At 42.2% G+C, this 21391-nt stretch overlaps 1 protein-coding gene across 30 annotated transcripts in view; it reads left to right on the top strand.

Annotated features, from left to right (window-relative positions):
* Positions 1-21391, top strand: part of LOC105468858 (synaptotagmin like 2) — a 163001-nt gene that overhangs the window by 82638 nt on the left and 58972 nt on the right. For 15 of the 30 annotated variants that reach the window (XM_071075380.1, XM_071075378.1, XM_011719305.3 and 12 more), the window contains 2 exons: positions 3537-3630; positions 15865-16356. In XM_071075380.1, coding sequence (XP_070931481.1) covers positions 16256-16356 — 101 coding nt within the window. In that variant the 5' untranslated portion in view covers positions 3537-3630; positions 15865-16255. Of the gene's footprint in view, positions 1-3536; positions 3631-15864; positions 16357-21391 lie in introns of those variants that run through there. The other 15 variants (XM_011719304.3, XM_011719303.3, XM_071075384.1 and 12 more) reach the window with 2 other exon arrangements.

The raw sequence follows: 21391 nt of genomic DNA, 5'->3' as shown, positions 1-21391 counted from the left end.
TGGCAGAACTTTGGAGATAGGTAGACCTGAGTTCAAATCCCAACTGTTGCTTAGAAGCAATATGAATTTAATGAAGTCCCTTGAGATCCATGAACTTCAGTTTCCTCATTGGTAAAATGCAGATGATGGTGACTACTTTGCTGGTTTGCCTTATGGTGTAGAGAAAATGTGTGTAAAGATTTGAAAAGGTATTGGAGAAAGATTAAATGCCATTTCCTTCTCTAATTCTTTAATAAGATTCAAGTCCTACCAATTAATTGCATTAATTTAGTTTTTTATTTCTTATAATACATGCATATAACTTTTAATGTTATTAGTAGTGAACAAGGCTTTTTGGTTTTCTATGTAATATCACATTTTTCCTTGCTGCCTTTCATCTGAATTTCCAGGGCTTGAGAATTTTCAGAAAGTTTAGTGTATAATTTATTCCTTCTAGAGATTTTCCTTCCTTTTGGTAAAAGAAAAAAACCACATAGCAGGACATCATTTCTAACTTTGAATTGCCTTTTTAAGAACTATGGTTTGGTTGGTTTAAAGAGAGGTTTCTCAGGGACAAATTTAATATATATTTTCAACTCTGCAAAGATTACATTACAAATCTGAATAGCTATATATTTTTTCCTAATAAGGCAAAGGCTTAGATATAGTTTACTTTCTTTTTTTAATAGAGAAAACATTTATTGAAAAAATACATTTCTGGTCTTTTGGAATACCACTATAAAATGAATGTGGTACTTTGATGGAATTTGGAACAATATCACCAAACATTGAGTGGCAGGCACAGGTCGGGTGTTGGAAAATATAGAGGAGATGAACATGGTGTCTCCTCCTTCCAAGAGAGCTCAGGCTGATAAAGGAGAAACTGATAAGGAAACAGACAGTTGCTATATAATGCCGAGTCCTGTGAGACCAAAGAGGAGGAGACTCTAACTCCACTTCTCAGGAAGGGACTAGACTCATCTTCCGAAAGGAGGTGACACCTGGACTCTGTCTTGAAAGATGACTAGGAATTTAAGAAGCTGGAAAAAGACCTTGCGGGCAAAAGGAGCTCTATGTTCCAAAGACAGAGGTGTGAAAGGTAAGTTTAAAGAACTTCAAGGTACCATGTAGGAAGAAATGGAAAGGAAGTCAGGGTGTAGATATGGAGGGGCTAATGTAACCCTGAGTGGTCTGAATTTTATCCTGAAGACAGTGAAGCCATTCACTGTACCTCCCAGGGAGTCTTACACTGGTAGAAGACCTTAGAGGTCAGAATTGAGCCCTCTTATTTTTGCAGATGTGGAAGCCGAGACCAAGGAAAGGGAAGTGAAACCCTCATGGCCATACAGGGAATTAGTGGCTGATAACCTATGTCTTTTATACAGTGGAAAGTAGGGAGCCGGGAACCTTCCCAAGGACATTTCAGTGTTGACCTTATGAAGGCAGATTCTCATAGGAACATTTGGCCAAGGATTTATCATGGGGAATGCATGGTTTGGGCTAATGACCCCAGCATGCCTTTTGCATATTATTTCCTTTAAAGGAAAGGCCATCACTAGCAAGAAATGCTCTTTGGCTATTTTTAGGCTGTGTGGTAGGGGGAATTAGTGGAATTCCTAAGGTTAGCTCCAGCTGTTTTTCTCCAAAAGGCCAGCTGAATATTTTATGAAATTTGTTCACTAGGGCTTTTATCCTTCTGTGAGGCATTGTACTGTGTCTGAGCTCAGGCTAGCGTGAGATATAAGTAAGGGGACAAAACTGGGGCTGGGCTGGTTGCTGTCCATTTTGATATTTAATGTTAAATGGAGTTTTAGATATGGTTGGTCATTCTCCTGCCTTCGTACACATAGTGAAGTTTCTTCTGGAATATGACAGCTATCATGAAGGTTGACTGGATTTTGCAGATTCAGAAACATAATGCCTGGGCAGAGTTGGTACTGACTGATTGGTGTAACTACCAGGTAATAGCACCTTTTACTCATTAATATCACCTTATAGGACTTCATAGATAGCAAGTCAGATATTCCTTAAGACTTCTTCAATGGGAGCATGCTTGTGGCTATTTGTTATCTACGAGTAGAATAGTACTTCCTATTGTGTCTCAGGAACTATATATCTGAAGGCAGGTGAAGTAAAAGCATTCTTCATTTCTTCTAGACTGTACTATGAACCTTTCCTTTTACCCAAATTTATGGGTATCTGCTTAGAGATCATGCTATGTTAGGAGAATGGATCAGCTGGGCACGTGCCTGTAATCCCAGCACTTTGGGAGGCCAAGGCGAGTGGCTTGACCTCAGGAGTTCGAGACCAGCTGGGGCAACATGATGAAACCTTGTCTCTACCAAAAAATAAAAAAATTAGCCAGGTGTGGTGTCATGTGCCTGTAGGCCCAGCTGCTTGGGAGGCTGAGATGGGAGGATCACTTAAGCCCAGGAGGCGGAGTTTGCAGTGATCTGAGATTGTGCCACTGCACTCTAGCCTGGGTGACAGAGCAAGATCCTGTCTCAAAAAAAAAAAAAAAAAAAAGTGTAAATATAATTGTATAATGTTTTGCACTTTATAAAATGTCTTTCCGTACATGGTCTCATCAGCTCCCTGTAGTGATTCAGCAAAGAGGGTAGGCAGTGGTTAGTCTGAATTTTAGAGATAAGCAAACTAAGGCTCAAGCAAATGCTGTCTGTGGTCACCAAGCTAGTGAGTGAGTTATTAGATTTCAAACCAGATCTTGTGACTTTAAATCTTACATTCTTTTTCCTTCATCAAACTGCCAACTAGACTGAGGGAAAAGGGCCAGTTTCTCCTATAGCATAAAAGTGGTTCAAGGAATGCCTTGAAAGCAAGGGAATTCTGTTGCATACACAACCAAAGAATGAAGGAGAATCCACAGCATGGGGTGTCTAAACAGGATGGAATAAACGTGAGCTTTGCCCCCCAAGCTCTGAAACAACAGTTGTCTGAGCTAGAACTCAGTGACATTTAACTAACAGTATGTAACTTATGCTAGTGAAAGAAATACTAATTATTACTTTATTACTGTTGGTTGGGATGAATAGTTGTTTACATTCATTTACATTCATTAACCAAAGACAGTGAGTCTTGCCAAGTTTCCATTTTAAGAATTGTATTGAACACTGATGATCACAAAGAGATCCAGTGTGCTTCTCCCCTGCTCTCTGAAGTGTGTAAAGATGGAGCACACCCTGCACATGACTGTATGGCAGATTTACCTGAATGTGTGTTCAGAGTTCTGAGCTAATGAATCTGGGAATGGCCAACCTGGAGATCTATTCCTTATCTATGAGGAATGTCTGAGTCCCCAACTGTCCTGTGAAATGAGGTCCTTTCTTTTGGGTTAAATGATGGTTGCCAGGTGGAGGTTGTTAGGGGAAGGGTGCTAAGTGAAAATGCTATATAAACTGTGTGTTTTTGCAAGTGGTTGTGGTTCTCCTTCCCAGCCTACCACCATGGGCCTGTGTGGTTATTCTGTCCAGCCTGCTGCCACTGGACTCTCTCCCCTGCATATAAGCCCCTGATAAAACCTCATGTTTCATTTGCAGGCTTTGGGTCTCTTCTTCAGCCTCTTAAACTGGGTGCCATCCTTGTTGGAGTCAATAGGGGTCTGGCACAACTCAGAGATGGACTCAGAGATGAGTAAGTAACACTGTGTCCTCAGACTGTGTATTAATTTTCTATTACTGCTGTGATGAACTTAGGGGCTTAAGACAACACAAACTTATACAGTTCTAGAAGTCAGAAGTCTGAAATGGATCTTACAGGCTAAAATCAAGAGATCAACAGAGCTGGGTTCCTTCAGGAGGCTCTAGGGGAGGATCTGTTTCCTTGCCTTTTCCAGCTGCTAAGGCTGCCTGCATTCCTTGGCTCATGGCGCCTTCCTCCATCTTCAAAACACATCACTCCAACATTTTCATCCTCATATCTCGTCTCTCTCCTTCTGACTATCCTAATTCCTTCTTATAAGGACCTTGTGATTATATTGGGCCTCATTAGATAATCTAGGATAATCTCCCCACAAGATTCTTAACAATGATATCTACAAAGTTTCTTTTACCATGTAATGCAGCATATCTTCAGGTTCCAGGGATTAGGATGTGGACATCTTTGGAGGACCGTTATTCTGCCTATCATAGAATTAATATATTTATGGAAGATGACTTGTCAAACTTTTTTGTACAGCCCTTTTTTTGGCCTTTTCTATATTCCATTGAATTGTTTTGCTTTTTTTCTTTCTGATCTTTTTTCCTCTTCTTCATTTACTCAATAAATGAGGCACTTGCTGTATGCCAGGTACCCTGCTATGTGCTAGAGACATAGGATACCAAAGCCTTTCTGCCTACTGCTGGAGGAAGCTAGAGGAGGGCTGTTACTGCAGAACCAGAGACCAAGATATCAAACTCTTGGCTTTTGATTCTCTGAAGTTGGGGTCCAGGACTAAGATGGAAAAATTTAAGGGAATTCTTGTGTTTGAAGAATGAGATCCTTTCACCCAACTTTTCTCCTACCAATACCCCATCTCAAATTTAGAAGATTTAAAAAACTCTCCTCAAAGGTCTCTGCAGTGGAGGGTGGGAGTGTGTGTGCTTGCAGAAACCAAGAATTTGACTCATTCTTAAAATGGTGTGGGAGGTTAGAGGATAGGAAACAGTCTAGTGAGGTAAATAGAAAAGGTAGCAGCAGTAATACTCCAACCTTATAATGGCATGGAAAGGTGATTGAGTTAGTGAAATGTTGGGGATTTATTTATTGTCATTAGGTGTTTATGGAGCACTTATTGTGTCCCAGGCCATTTTACTTACAATATAATGTCATCCTCATGGTAACCCTGTAAGGTAGATCTGTTTTGCTGCCCATGTTGAATAGATGAAGAAACAAATGAGAGTCATTAGGGAAACTGCCAAAGAACTAATAGATTCATCCACTTCCAATTATCTTTTGACTCCAAAGCTACAAGTGCATTCTACTATATGACAACGCTACTTCTACTGAGGGTATAGAAAATGAATATGGCAGACATTATTTACCTGTATCAGTTTCAAAATCAGTGTCTCTTTAGAGGATGGAGAGGATCGAGAAAGATCTTGCACACAGTAGGGGCTTGATGCATCTTTAATGGGGTAATTTGGCCTGACCAGATGGAATTGAGCAGGTCTGGGACTAGGGTGAGGCAGGTAAAGTGCCTAGAGCACAAAGTCTTTGGAGACAAGGTCATGCAAGTGCTGATGCTCCCTGACGTGAGTGTCTTTTAAATTATGTGCCCTGGGTGTCTTACTCTTAAGGAGACACTCATTCTCAGAGTGCTGCAGGTGCAGAGTGCTGAGCTCACGTGACCTTGCTTCTTTATGTTTTGTGCTCTGGGTGCCTTGCTTGCTTCACTTATAGGTCCTGGATTTGAGCAGAAGCTAGAAGTGGGAGAGAACTGGTTAAATTGTTTTAATTCTGGCTGCCTATTACAATAATCTAGGCACCATTCTGAAAAATATCCTAGGTGGGAGTCTCACCCCAGGCCATTTAAATAAGAATTGTTGTGGGGAGAGGGAGGATGAAGAGACCTGGGCATTGGTGTTTTTAGAAAAATCTTTTCAGATGATGCTAATGTACAGCCAGTTTTTGTAACCCCCGAGTTAGTACATTTGGGGAGAGTCCCTCATTCCCAGTCTGGTTAGGAATGTACATGATTGTACCAAAAGTGAGGCTTTCTCACTTTGAGCCTTTCTGTGGTCCTTTTAAAGTCTGAGCTGGTGATAGCTACAGTTCAGTTAACTTTATGATCCTGAGTTTAATTCCAGCCTAGTTAATAAATCAGCTAGTTCTTCCACTCCTTTCCTTTGAATTTGAAACCTAGAAAATAATTAAATCTGGTATTCATCTGTAATTTGGGCTGTTATCAGTGTTTGGCTTTCAGGGGTGCTGTGAAATGCAGCCCAAACCATTTACTAGCCAGTTTGCAAATCCTTATTTATGTTGAAATTGTATATGTCCTAGAGGGTAAAGGAGATCTCTGCATGTCCTAGCTCCAGCGTTAGGCAGTTGTGTGACCTTAAGCATTTGCTCTATGACCTTTTCAATCACAGATTCCTCATCCACACAAAGAATTGGTTATGACTCTATGATTTGACTGTTAATTTATTTCATGTGTTTTCTCTTGTAACAGCTGAAAACAATTGATATACAAATGTGCACGTTTAACTTTGACTAATTGCTGTGCTCCATCCAGTCATCAGCCATTTCTGACGTATTGGGAATCCTTTATAATTGTGATTCCCAAAGTTGGCCAAGCATCCACATCATGTGGGAACATTTTAGAAAATGCAGATTCCTGAACATCAGCTCTAAAGAGTTTGGTTCAGTAAGCCTTGAGCAATGTCTGGGAATCTGCTGCTGATCAGCCAGATTTGAATACTGCTGGCTGTTGAGGCAATCATGAATATAATGAAAGTGATGGGCCGGGCGCGGTGGCTCAAGCCTGTAATCCCAGCACTTTGGGAGGCCGAGGCGGGCGGATCACAAGGTCAGGAGATCGAGACCACAGTGAAACCCCGTCTCTACTAAAAATACAAAAAAAAAAAAAATTAGCCGGGCGCGGTGGCGGGCGCCTGTAGTCCTAGCTACTCAGGAGGCTGAGGCAGGAGAATGGCGGGAACCCAGGAGGCGGAGCTTGCAGTGAGCCGAGATCGCGCCACTGCACTCCAGCCTGGGCAACAGCTTGAGACTCCGTCTCAAAAAAAAAAAAAAAAAAAGAAAGTGATGGCACTCCCAATTTAGATGTCACTATAGAGTGTGCTGTTGACAGAGATCGTACTTCTCTTCAGAGAAGCCTGGCTCCCCAAGAGTACATTAAATCCTCTGCTTAAAAGTTATAGCCCACTGCCCTTCTGCTCTGTGGGACTTCTTGGGCTTGTTCGGTATGTGCCCTCCTTTCCAGAATCTAAACTCTCTGAGGGAGGAGACTGCATACATTATCAGCACTTTTGGTGCATACAAATTACCCTCTTCCAGAATGAGATCTGGGACTGGGGTGGATGCTGCTATTCCAAGGAGAAAGGTTTCTCTCTGGTATTTTGAACTTAGGCAAGCCTCTTGGTGCTTCACAAGCTGTGTAGTTAATAAAAGCCCATGGATATGGTGGCTTTTGCAGCAGCTCCCTGCAATATCAGAACTCTTTTCTATGTGGCTTAAAGTCCTTCGTGATATGTTATTAAAGATAAGTCACCCCTTTTGTAGACTGCCATCTCTCTTCTACATATGATTTGAATTTTCAGCCCAGGTATGAAGTTTAAAATGAACTTTCAGCGGCCCATTTCCTCAGATCCTTTCTTTCTTGACTGTTTTTGTTTCTTAGAATCCTGATCAAGAAAATATAGATTAAAAGGGTGGTTCTAGCACATTTATCAAGACTGGCAAGCATGAAAAATTCAGGTTCAAATTCCCCCCCTTGACACTTAAGGCCTCTTGGGGTCCAACCTTGGTCACTTGCCCCATTTACACCCTGTACTCCAGTTACCAGCCTTCTTTTTGAACACCTTTATGGTTTCAGGGTCCAGTGCTCTTGCCCAGAATGCCCACCTCCTTCTCTAATGCAGCATTCAAGGTTCCCCTCATTTTATCTCCTTCTTAAATCTCTGTGGCCTACCTGACACTTGGTGTGTGCCTCCTTTATCTGTAGCTGACATACTTGTATTATGGTTAGTTGTGTGTGATGCTGTCTCCTCACACAGCCCATTATCTTGCCCTTGGTTGGGGCTTGGTTAGCGTATTTTATTCCTGTGGGTATTATAAGTTTAAACCTGTGGCCTAGCAATTGCAGAAAATGAGCTTTTCAGAAATCCAGGGATATTATTGTTAGGTTTGAATATGAGATTAAGGAGCAGGGGGAATTGTCAGATAAGGTAGTCTTTCTACTCATCTTTCCCTCTTCATTCATAATTTGAGACCACCAAGCCAGTTTCCAGAAGATACTAGCTGTCTGCTACTCAGCCTGGACCTGGAGGAGATGGATGAAGTAGAAAAATGGCTTCCATCTTTGGAAGAATCTTCACAAAAGTGAAAGCTTTGTATTTTGAGATGACTGTCCGTTTTTAATTTTCAGTTGCTCTATAAAAAATGGCAAGTGCCAGGCACGGTAGCTCACACCTGTAATCCCAGCACTTTGGGAGGCTGAGGCGGGCAGTTCACAAGGTCAGGAGTTTGAGACCAGCCTGGGCAACGTGGTGAAACCCCGTCTCTGCTAAACATACAAAAATTAGCTTGGCATGGTGGCAGGTGCCTATAATCCCAGCTACTCGGGAGACTGAGGCAGGAAAATCATTTGAACCTGGGAGGCGGAAGTTGCAGTGAGCAGAGATCACACCATTGCACTTATTGCACTCCCACCTGGGTGACAGGGTGAGACTCCATCTCAAAAAAAAAAAAAAAAAAAAAGACAACCTATTGGATAGCTTATCCTTTCTTATTCTATCTATATCCTTTCATTTGTTCACTTCTTTATAAAGAAGTTCATTTTATTTGTTCATTCAGCTATTATTTTTTAAGAGGCTACCTTGAACCAGTCACAAGACAATGCCTTCCTCTCAAGAAGCCCCATTTAAGCAACACATTACACTGAATAATTTATGTGTTTTTTTAAAAATAGAGCACTGAAGGCTCTGACTATACAGAAACAAAATATTCATGTAGCATTGTTACCCAATTGTGCGTGGACAAAGTCTGCTTTTCATATAAACACATTTCTGTGTACGCATATTACAAAACATTTTGATTGGGCTTAAGCATATAAAATGTAGGTTCTTTTAGTAATAGTTTCTGGTTCGAGGGATTGATACCATTCTAAGAGGCTAGTAGGCGTGTATAAATACCTGCATGGTGACACAGATGCCTTTTTCCCCCTCTATCTCATGCTTGTCCTCTTTTCCATGTCTATCCATAAATCAAACCCAAAGGGCCTGATCATTTTCTAATTCCTAACAAGTTGTCGTCCTTAGAAGAGCATGCCATGCCTTGAGGGCTGATGCATGTTGCCCATGAGAAATGACAAAGTCAAATGTACAGAGGGAGGAACAGCAGGGTGAAAAGAGAACTGTCTAGGAATCAGGAAACTTGGGTTCTAGTCTCATCTTTGCCCCTAACCAGCTGTGTGATCTCTCTGAGAAATAGGGGACTAGTGATGCAGTGAAAGATGAAAAATAGTGGCTTCAGAATCTTAAGCCTTGGGTTCAAATTACATTCTGGTTGAGTGGCCTTAGTCAAGTTATTTAACTTGAGCCCCAGTGTTCTCATCCATGGGGTGTGGAGAATACCTACCTGCATGGTGGTCAGAGTGGTTAAACTGAAATATGTGTAAAGGGCTTAGCACCACCTGCTCATTTTTTCAGTCTGGAGAGAAATGACCAAGATCATGAGAAGGTTAGAAAACATGTGAGGAACAGTTGAGGGAACAACGAAGTTTTTCTTCCCCTCAACTAAGAAGAGGTGGGGAGAGCATGACATCTTTTTTGTAAACTATTATGCGCAAGGGAGAATAAATTAAATGTGGTTCAGGAGGGCAGGGTAAAATGGAGCCAATGGGAAGAACTTAGGGGCAAGTCCAACCACGTGAGCCTGAGAAGCAGAGCAGCCCAGCTGTGCAGTTAGCAGCTTTGGGCATGGATGTCCTGGCGGTGTGATCTGATGATCACTGGGCTGGTACACTGGAGGGAAATCTTTCTGCTGAGAGGTAGGTGAGCAAAGACTCTCTGATTGTCACATTCAATTTGTTCCATCTTTGGCTTCTCCTTCCATCCATCCTTTGATGCTGCTGTGATCCTAGGAAGTTTACAAAGTATTTAGTTTTATGCACGATGGTTTTGTAAGTGTTCCGGTGAGATGAGCCTTCCTGTTGATCAGGGCCTTTTTGTCTGGTGGCATTCTCCCCAACTCAAGCATATTTGTTACTGCTCTTCTGTTGCGGCCCAGATTTTTTTTTTTTTTTTTGAAGCCTTCATTCTTGATGTCATGGGACTGTCAGAACAATTTGCCTCTCTTCCGAAATCCTCATCATGTGAGAGTCACCACTTATGTAAGTTTTACACTCCTTCCCTGGGTGATCTGTATAGGCTTTGGTACAACAACCCTGTCTGGGAAAGGAGAAGATGCTATCTGTGCTATCTGGGCCCCTCCTTGCAGCAGAGCCTGCTGGGAAGGAAATTTTGTTGTTAATTAGACTTTAACCTGGGATTCGAATTTTAATTGGAATTAGGGTCAGAAGCCCAGATCCACTCTTTGTTGCCATCAAAGGCAAGCACAACTACTTGGGGCCTTAGTTTTTCTCTCCAGCTTAACTTTTGGACAATTGACAAGAAGAGTATTGGCATTCATAGATGTGGCATGGCAAGGCTGACACATGGAAAATATGAATTAAGCACAGTCCACATTTGGAGTCCTCCAATTTCTCTTTGTGCTGCTGTTTCTACTGCTGCTCCTTATCCTTCTTTGTCCTCTGCAGTGTCCTGAATTCTCACCAGAGCCTCACAGTAATCTCCACAAGGAAGACAATATACCCATCATATGCATGAGATAATCAAGACTTAGAGAAGTCATTCAACTTAGTCAAACCACAGAATGATGTGAAAGATCTAGAGCTGGAACACATTGAATAATATGGACCTAGTTTTTCATTTATGGACCCTAGAGCTACGTTCATGTTCAGGGGGAAATGGAAGCTCAATCACCTTCCACCTGTTTTCATCATTTTTTTTTTTTTTTTTCATGAATCCTTGAGTACCTAGTAGAGGCAAGACAGTGGCAAGAGCTGGGGATACAAATCACTGGGAGACACAGACCTTGCTCATAAACTGGCAAGAGACAAACATGAGTAGGTAGCGATTTGAGACTGTGTGATGAGTACTGTGACTGATGAAGTCAGGTTCTAATTGAGCACATAGGAGGGGCTTGGAGGGGTTAGGGAAGACTTTTGTGCAGTAAGTGACATGTAACTTGAGACCTAACAGGTATTAACAGGGAAATGGTGTTCCAGGATGAAGGAACAGCACATACAAAAGCCTGAAGGCAAGAAGAACTGGAAAATTTCACAATGGCTGGAGCCTAAGGAAAAGAGCTTGGAGAGTAAAGCAGGTGGTAGTTCATGGAGAGTCCTACAGACCACTTAAGGATTTTGAGTTTTAGTCAATGGTCAGTGGGAAGTTGGTGAAGGATTTTAAGCCTGAGTATGTGGCTTGGTCAGAACTGGGTTTTAGAAAAATGACTCAGCATCATGCTGAATGGAGGATGGGTAGGAGAGGCTGAACCCAAGGAAAACTTGCCGCAGGAGCTCCTCCTGTGAACACATCAGTAATATTTGTGAACAATGGGTGTATTCACTCCTACCCTCCCTTTCTTACTGAGGTTATTGTGAGGCTCTGGTGAGAATGCAAGACACTGTAGTGGCCAAAATTCATCCCTCACAATTTAGCGTTGAGGTTGCCCCCATTCTGACTGCCAGCCCTAGGCTGGTGAGTCCCTTATGCTTAAGCAGAGAATGAGGGTCCACAGAGAGAGGGGTTTTGTTCTGCCTCGCTGATTGGAGGAATCTGTGTGGAGAGGAGAATTAAATGAGATGTCAACGTTGGGTTGGCTTATTGTGACACAACCATCAGCAAATGCCAGTCAGACATAAGCTTGGTGGCGAATGCCCCCCTCAGCCTCACTCTCCTCGTGTGAAAAACACAGATAAGACCTACCTTGGGCTGGGTGCGGTGGCTCACGCCTGTAATCCCAACACTTTGAGAGGCCGAGGCCGGCAGATCACTTGAAGCCAGGAGTTCAAGACCAGCCTGGACAATGTGGCAAAGCTGCAACTCTACCAAAAATACAAAAATTAAGTGGGCATGGTGGTGGGTGCCTGTAATTCCAGCTACTTCAGAGGCTGAGGCATGAGAATTGCTTAAACCCAGGAGGTGGAAGTTGCAGTGAGCTGAGATTGTGTCACTTTACTACAGCCTGGGCAACAGAGCCAGACCCTGTCTCAATAAATAAGACCTACCTCAGAGTGTCTTTGTGAGGATTCCATGAGATGTATGTACAGCGCCACACGTGTAAAAGGGAGCAAATAAATGTTTGCTGCCTTTTTATCTGGCTTTCCTTAATGCTGCTTCATCTCAGAATAAAAGCCGGAAGTCTTAGTGTCCTCCCAAGGCCTGATACAGTCTGACCTGTGTCCTTTCCGGCCTCCTCTCCTCTTGCTCTCCTGGGGCACTCTGGTGTACCAGCGCTGACCGCCTTGCCATTTCTTGAATGTGCCAGATATCTCCCACCGCAGGACCCTGGGATATCTGCATGGCTTGTTTCCTCATTGCTGTCACATTTCTGTTCAAATATCACCTTCTCAATGAGGCCTACTCTAACCACTCTTTAAAATTCCAACTCTCCCTGAGTTATTACTCTCCTCCCTTCCCTTTTTTTTTTTTTGAGACGGATTCTCGCTCCGTGGCCCAGGCTGGAGTGCAGTGGCGGGATCTCAGCTCACTGCAAGCTCCGCCTCCCAGGTTCACGCCATTCTCCTGCCTCAGCCTCTGGAGTAGCTGGGACTACAGGCGCCCGCCACCTCGCCCGGCTAGTTTTTTGTATTTTTTAGTAGAGACGGGGTTTCACCGTGTTAGCCAGGATGGTCTCGATCTTCTGACCTCGTGATCCACCCGTCTCGGCCTCCCAAAGTGCTGGGATTACAGGCTTGAGCCACTGCGCCCGGCCCTCCCTTCCCTTTTTTGTTTTCCTCCATAGTTCTCATCGCCTTCCAATGTGTTATAATTTATTTGGTATTCAAAAACTTATTATATTTTTATTATTTAGTTTGATCGTCGTTTCCATCCATTGGCATATGAACTCCACAAAGGCGGGAAGTTTTTCTATCTTGTTCCCTTGCTGCACCTCCAGTGCTTAGAATAGTGCCAGGCCCTCAATAAATCTTTGTCAAGTGAGTGAGGGAAACGTTCCGTTAGCTCCCATGCTGGACGTGGTCCAGAATATTAGGAGTTGGGTGAGCACCTCATACTGAAGAGTCTTGATTGCCCTCTGAGGGCTCTCCTACAGTTTGGCTGGGCACTGACTCCTGCCTACCCAATTAAAAGGAAAGGGTTCCAGCCCCTCACTCCTTTGTGAAGTGGGAACATTGCCCTTTGCCTCACTAACAGCCTATTTTAAGGGAGAAATTTTAACCCTTAGAGGCTTTGACACAGAAGCACTAGTTAGCTTGTATTCTACTTGAAGGCGTGGAAGCCAACGTTGCCCATTTCAGCAACCCTGCCAGTTACCACTGCTAGAAGACCTAAGTTTTTTTGTTGTTGTTTTCTTCCTGTCCACCACTCCTTGAATTTAAAGTCTCACATTGAACCAACCAAATGGCAGTGTAAGGCCTCATTGGCAACCTGGGTCCCAGAATGTGGCCTAATCTATTTGCTTGCCAGCCTTTGAGATCTAAGGAAGTTACTGCACATGAAAGAAAGGAAAGAATTGAGATAGCCGTCTTCTGGTGATATTGCATATTTGGATCAGGTTCATTTATTCATTTGCTCATTTGTTTATTTGTTCATATTCAGAGACTCACAGTCAAGTAGGAGAGACTGAGAGTAGATCATCACAGCAGTCGATGTGTATTTGGAGGAGAAAGATTTTGTATTAGCAGGTTCCTGCTGCACGAGTGTCATATAACAACTCCCAAACCTCAGTGGCTTCCAACAACAAATATTTAGTTTTTTCTTTTATATCTATAGGTCAGAGGGGATTCCTGCTTCAGGGGGGTCACTTTCAGGTCTGTCCTTGTATCTCTTTCTGGAACCCAGGATGAAGAGGCAATGGATAATTGGGACAAGCTCTTCTCATGGCATGTGGCAGGAGTACAAGAAGCCAGGTCAAACCACAGAAGCACATTTACAGCCTATGCTTGTACCACATTTGCTAACATTCCATTGGCCAAAGCGAGTCACAGGCCAAGTCCAACATTAGGAGGGTAGGGATGAATTCTTTGCTTACTGTAGTGGGAACATGATAGTATAGTTCTGTTACAAGGAGGGAGTGAAGAGTTAGGAATAATCATTGAATCTGCTGCAGCTTTAACTAGGGGTATGGAAGTTACGGAAGGCTTCATGGAGGTGGTAACTTTGATCTGTCTTGAAGGGTAAGTAGTTTTCAAGATGAACAAGCAGGTAGTAGCATATGCAAGCACATGCAAATTAAAATAAAATAAAGTAAGGTCTTAATATTTATTTGAGTAATTACTGTGGGCAGTATGCAAAGAGCTAGAGGAAATTAAAACAAAGGTCATTAGATTCCCTGTCAATGAAGCCCAAACTTCATGGGGGGAGATCAGAAAGAGACATAATACAAAAGAAACATATTACTAAATATAGTCTTATTCAGCTGGATGGAACAAAAGTGTAAACTCAGAGAGGAAGCTAGAATATATTTTTAGTAGCTATTTTTGGTACAGAATGCAAGACATGTGCTCTTTTTATATTCATTATTCCATTTAATCCTTACAATCTGTGAGGAACAACCTAATGTCAAGTACAAATGAGAAAACAGCTTCACAGTGGTTGGTAACTTGCCCAATTACTTATAGCTAGCAAGTGGTAGAAGGATAACTTCCCAGTAATTCTTCTTTTCAAGTAATTAATTTTTATGAATTTTATTCACTAGTGTACATACTCTTTTATTCTTAAGCGGGGCTGCTTTAACATTTTATTTTATTTTATTTATTTATTTACTTTGATAAGGAGTCTCACTCTGTAGCCCAGGCTGGAGTGCAGTGGTGCGATCTTGGCTCACTGCAACCTCCGCCTCCTGGGTTCAAGCGATTCTCCGGCCTCAGCCTCCTGAGTAGCTGGGATTACAGGCATGTGCCACCACGCCCAGCTAATTTTTGTATTTTTTAGTAGAGACGAGGTTTCACCATGTTGGCCAGGCTGGTCTTGAACTCCTAATGACCTCAGGTGATCCATCTGCCTTGGCCTCCCAAAGTGCTAGGATTACAAGCATGAGCCACTGTGCCCGGCCTGCTTTAAAATTTACTAAAGGTTTTTAGTGTGTATATGCAGCACTGCACTTGTTAAAAGTGCCCCAACCTTGAGTAGATCACGTCCGAATTTCTGTAGGGCTGTGTCATTCTTCAGTTCTCACTTCCTTCCCATTACATATGTATTGAAGATGCCTCAAAGAAAATGGGATTCTTGTGCATTGTGCAACTGAAAAATCCTCGCTTTGGATGGTAAAGTGTTTTGAAATTTTGCCTCTTCCTTTCCCCCAGTTTATATACACACACAGGTAGGTGTTTTTCCCCTGAGAAATGAAGGCAGACAAGCTTGTTAGGTTCCTTTAGGCCCAGAAAAGGTTAGCAGTGGGACTGGATGAAGAATAACAATCTCACTCTTCTGCACACTATCTCTACCTAATACTAGTTCTCCTCTTACTATGGAGCTCATATATGGTACAGTGGAATGTTCCTACTTGTAAAGAGGTGAGCATTAAAAATTTTTATTTCTAATTTCTTGCCTGACCACTGGAATCACATATCCCTGATCTTACTGACCTTCAACATGACTTTTTAGCCTAGCATCCCCAGAGTTTGCAGAGAGAGAATCAGTTCTTTTTGAAACCATTCTTTACTCAGGTGGATCGTTAAACATTGACAGGCATTTTTGTGTGTTCTCCATCTTGGCGGTCTGGAACTGGGTTGAAGCATGTTTCATGACCCATTTACCATTTGCTCAGGAAGCCGGCTGAACAGGTTTCCTTGATCTCAGAGACCATCTCGCATGGCCATTTAAAAATCTTGTAGTAATGAGTAGTGCTTATAGGAACTACCTCTCACTGTCTGGTGTTTGCTGTCTCACGATTCCCCAGGTAGGTGATGCTCTGATGCTGCCCCCCCCTTGTGAATTGATGACGGGTACAGAGAGAGAATAAACTGCGTCTAAGACGGAACCAGAGAACGAGTGTGCTGGGAACCACCGTAGGAACAAGCGACCTGTCTGGCAAGGAATACAGCATCCTTCCGAGAGCCTCTTCTCAACATTATCCCACAGACCAAGACTTCCTTGTGGGAAAGAACACTTAGGATCTTGCTATCAGCTGCCCTAAACTTTTGCTGAGCCAAAATAAGACTTTTGCTGCAGAACTGAACAAGATATTTCATTTTTGTGTCTTTTAATTTTCCTGGTTGCAGTCTTAGTTATTCAGCCCTGAGAATTTTGAGTCACATTTGTTGCTATTATTTTTGCATGCACTTTTCAAAATGATTGACTTAAGCTTCCTGACTGAAGAGGAACAAGAGGCCATCATGAAGGTTTTGCAACGGGATGCTGCTCTGAAGAGGGCCGAAGAAGAGAGAGTCAGGTAAGAGGCCAGAGAAGCCCTTGGGCATGAGGGAAGGAAGAGGCAGTCTGTACGAAAATAGGACACTGGGTTTTTTTTTCAACCGTTTAAGTGGTAGTTCTGACTCGGAGACTGAATTTATGGATTCCAATTTTAGGTTCACTTCCTGGACAAAACATTTTTCTTCTTGGTGCCTCTTAATTTATCCTACTGGACTCCTACCAGAAATAGGGTCTTGATTAAAAACCTAACTAAATTCCTTTAACTTATTAAATACTGTGATAAAAATGAAATGTATACAACCACATACATCTACATTCATGGGTGTGTGTGTATATTTCTATCCACTTAAAAAAACTGGATCTACTTCTTTTTAACTGAATCATGAACCAAATTAGAATTTTAAAAAATTTTTAGAATTTTGAAAAGAAAAGTAGCTCACATTTCTGCATGCTTTCAGAAATGTTGGAATTGGTTTTAATGGCACAATTGAAAGTATTCTCTGAGCCAATTTTTCATTTGTCTTGGGTCGCATAAAGAGGAGTGGCAAGTTTGATACACTATTCTTGTTGGGTGGAACCCAAATGTTGCATGTCAATATTCCTACCACTTTCATTCACCTTTGTGGTCGAACAAGCACTAGGCCAGAATGCTGAAGAACTTGACTTTATCCAGGCCCTGCCATTTACTGCCTGTGTAATCTTGGGCTTTGAAGGCAGTGACAGGCTTCCTGAATGTAAGTTAGTAGTATTAATTTTATGATTCTCACCCCAGGAGTTATCCGAAAGGAGCATAAGATATGTTCTTACTTCCTGGGACACAAGACCATGAATAATGGCTTTATTTTTACCATTTCCATATTTTAACACTGATTTAACATGGATGATTTATAAAAGAACATGCTAAAATTCACTTCAAACACTACAGAATGTCTGATTATGACTACTAAAATAACTTCTATATAGACAGTATTTAACAAACTGCAAAGGACTTAACATGCCCATTATTTTTTATGAGCTCACATACTGTTTTGCAGTTGGTGGGTGGAGTGGGATATAATTACCCCATTTGATGTGTGAGGAAGTTGACTTTGAGACAAGTCAGTTGACTTGCCCAATATCACACAACTGGTAGGTGTCAGAAGTGAGAATCAAATCCCAGTCTTAGGTACTCATTTGTTAGCTCCACTTCCTCTGCCTGAGAAAACAATGACAGACAGGCTATCCTAGGACCTGGCAATGGAGGAAGGGGCTGGCTGTCATGGTATGAAGTAGGACACTGAGCTATGATGACAAGCAGTGGCTGTAGGTAGTGGGGAATCGTGCTGTTCCTCAAAGGTACCTTGCAATGCTCCACGCATCTGGATGGGGCTCTGCTGTGCCTTCTTTGCAGATGGTGTGCCTTGAACTGTGTCCCCAGGAGAGATGAAGGATTGTCACTAACCCAGGCATTAGAGCCTCTTGGTAGCATTAATCCTCTACCCGTTCATAGTTTATAAGGCCCTATTATGAATGTTATCCTCTTATGTTCCTCACAGCTACCCTGACATTTGTCTAAGCAGGGACTATTGTACCCATTTAGGAGTAAAGGCAGGAGGTGTGGGAGCATAGAGAAAACATTGATTCTTTAAGCATAAGCGGAAATGGAATTTCCTTTATCCTCTCAAAAGAAAAGATGGGGAGAGGACTTAGAAAACAGTAGAGCTGGGACTGCACCAACTCCCTCTTTCCACCTCAGGATGTGGGCCCGTGCGTTTTGGAGAGGTGTGAGTACCTTTGATTCCTTCTGCTCAGGAGGTGTTATTTATGGTCTGCAATTCTCCCCCTCTAGATAGTCAGCTTACAAGGAGAAAGCCTCCTTTCATTCCCTCCCTCCCTTCTATCTTTTCCTGGCACCTGGGATTCCAAACTGCTAAGTCTTGCCTGTAGTTCTGATTCTGTATGAATAGAGTGAAGGTGTTTCTTGGGCACTTGCATTGGTTGATGAAAATATCCTAAAAAAATGCAAAGTTCTGCCTGAAACTGGGCCTTGTAAGGGCTGTGAGTGTGTACCTTCTGGCATCAGCCAATCTACAACTTCAGCGAAAATGGTGTGAGTCCCTTCCTAGTGTTGGTGTTGCAGACGCTCCTTCTGTCTGTTGTTTCTGAAGGTGCCCCAGCAGCTGCCACTGGTGCTGCCTTTGTGTTTTGCTTTTGTGAATAAATGACAGGAAGAAGGTTTGGATTGATGAAAGCCCTGGTGTGAGTCAAACCCTCCCTACCATCACTTTCCCAATAGACTTTCTAGTTAGGCACCATGCACCTCATGTAGACTTGACCATGGGCAGTTTCAGGACCCTGGAGCTGGGGAGCAGTGACAGTGCACAGATAGATGACAGACCTATGGCTTGTTGACCTTGAAAAAGGCCCAACTCATAGCCTGACCCCCTCTTTGCTTTAGGCCTGAAGGGACTTGTGGGGATGATTTGGAGGTTGTTCTGCTCCTGGGATGGTGGAACCAGAACTGGATCTCTGAAAATGTTACTCTACGGGCTTTTGTTTGTCAGCGCCTTTTCCATTCCATTGCTGTTTGTCTTTGCCTCTTCCATCAGAGTTATAGCCTAATAACTCTGAAAGTTTTTGTTGTTGTTGTTGTTGTTCCATATCAGTCATTTTACAGAAAAAGAATTTTAAAGCCCAGAAAGTGTAAATGACTTGCCCAGGTCCACACAGCAAGTCAGTGCCAAAGCCATGATGAGAAAAGCTGTTGGACCAGTGCTTTTCCCTCTGCTCTATTCTGCTCATAATTGTTATTCTTTCAGAAAGGAACAGCAAGGGTTTCATCATGACGTAAAGAACTCTGCTGCATGGAACTGGAGATGAAACTGACATGCGTTTGCATCTCATTCCTACCACTAGTGAACTGTGTTTCACTGGGCAAGTTATTTAACCTCTCTGAGCCTCAACTCAGAGTGGGCATGATCATAATACTACATTTAAATTTGAAAGATTAAAGTCAGGATTAAGTAAAATAATTTTTAGGAAGTGAGAGATAGGGAGAGATTTGGTAAAAGATACAAAATTACAGTGACCTGATCACTATATGTTATGTATATCAAAACATCACTGTTTCCTCATGAATATATATAATTATTATTTGTTAATTAAATTAAAAATAATTTTTAATCTTCCTGGCACATAATATGTGATAGTTCATTTTAATTCCTTTATTCACACCACTCTACCTATACCTCCGGACAGGGACAGGAGATTCTAATTAGTAGACTGATTCCTTAGAAGGAAATTACTCCTAAAACTCTTAATTATTTAATGTAGTAGAACTTAATTGAGCACCTGTGAAGTACAAGGAACTGCTCTGGACAATGATATGAAGAGAATTCTAGGGTGATTGAAAACATGGCCCCAGCTCTCAAGGAATTTACTATCTAATGACCTTTATCCATTGAATGGATTATCAGTTGCAAATTTAAAATCTCAATTTTGTTTCCCTAACATGACTTTACAATGCCCCAGTCCTCCTAGGTGTTATTCAGCTTAGAAACACATTATATAATTACATCAACCCAATCAAAACATCATTAGAAAGGCTTTATTACTAAAATTCAGAATTTTCTTTTAAATACTAATGTTTTATAGACTTTGGAGTATAACTCTCCCGTAGCCACGAGGACATCACTAATGGATACATCACTGTTGCCCACAAGACCAGATATCGCTTTAGAATCTTTTTCAGTATGGCTCTAGATGAGATCTGGCATTCAAATGGAAATATTGCCATTCCTAATATATCCAGTGCTTTGACTTGTTCACAACCAAGCTCATTCAAGATACTTTGGAGATGATTTAGTTTATATGTTACTTCCCATCTCTTTATTTATTTTTAATTTTTTTAAAAAAGATTTTCTCTGTGTCACTCAGGCTGGAGTACAGTGAGGCAATCATAGCTCACTGCAGCCTTGAACTCCTGGGCTCAAGTGATCCTCCTGTCTCCCAAGTAGCTAAAACCACACGTGTGTACTACCACATCCAGCTAATTAAAAAAAAGGTTTTGTTACCTCCCATCTTGATTTCATGGATAGGAAAAATGAGTGTTGCACAGAGACATATCCAGTTCCTAAATCACTTGGTCTGTTCATGGTAGAACATGGACTTGTACCCAAGGAAATAGTCACTGGGGTGTCTCTGGGGTACAGCTGAGACGATAACGGTTCCAGATCACTGTTGCTACCACACTGTCTTTTATGCTGCTCCACTACCTGTAGCCATAAGTACTGGACCCAGTTATTACCATGTATTGCTACACAGCCTGCTTCCCTAGCTCCCACGTGGAGACATTTCACAGACTAGCAGTGAAGGAGACATTAGGGTGGATTATTTCTTTCTCTTCCACCCCTGTCCTGTGTTTTGTCTCTTGCTGCCCTGCCCCACCTTTAAGGAAACATAACCATACATACACATATGTAATTTTAGTCTTTTATGGTTTGAAAATCACATACTCAAAAGGTGGCATTTCCTGTGCTTTGCGTCACACTGCCAGCAGGAAATTGCTGCTCATGTCTGTCTGTACACCACTGCATCCCCCACCCCCATATACACACAACCACATCTACGGCGATGGGTGTTTTTGCAGTAGATATGATCTCAACCGCCACCACATCTTATGATTCTCAGCTGCCTCCTTAGACCTAGTTGTTTTTCTTTTTCTTTTTTTTTAAATGAAGGCAGTTGTCATTGAAGAACTAATTTCCAGGACCTCTCATGGTGTTTTTCTGTCAAAGCAAAGGGGAAAGGAACCAGTATTTGTCAGGGGCTGTACATGGATCTTCACATGGATTTTCCTGTTTCATCTTCAAAACAGTATAGCTGAATCCATTGAATAGATGAGGAGATAGAGTTGAAGAGGGTAACTGCCCTGCAGGATTGAAGCCTTGCTGATCCGACGTCAAAGCCTGTGCACTTTCCTTACACTGTGCTGCCTCTCAGCAGACTGCAGAGACCTATGATATGTCATGTAAAAGATGTATATTTCTTGTTTTCCACTGTAAGGAAGTTTTGCA

Source organism: Macaca nemestrina, chromosome 12, assembly GCF_043159975.1.
Source record: "Macaca nemestrina isolate mMacNem1 chromosome 12, mMacNem.hap1, whole genome shotgun sequence".
Taxonomy (NCBI): domain Eukaryota; kingdom Metazoa; phylum Chordata; class Mammalia; order Primates; family Cercopithecidae; genus Macaca; species Macaca nemestrina.
Note: the sequence above shows the minus strand (reverse complement) of the source record. Positions and strands in the feature narration are given on the sequence as shown.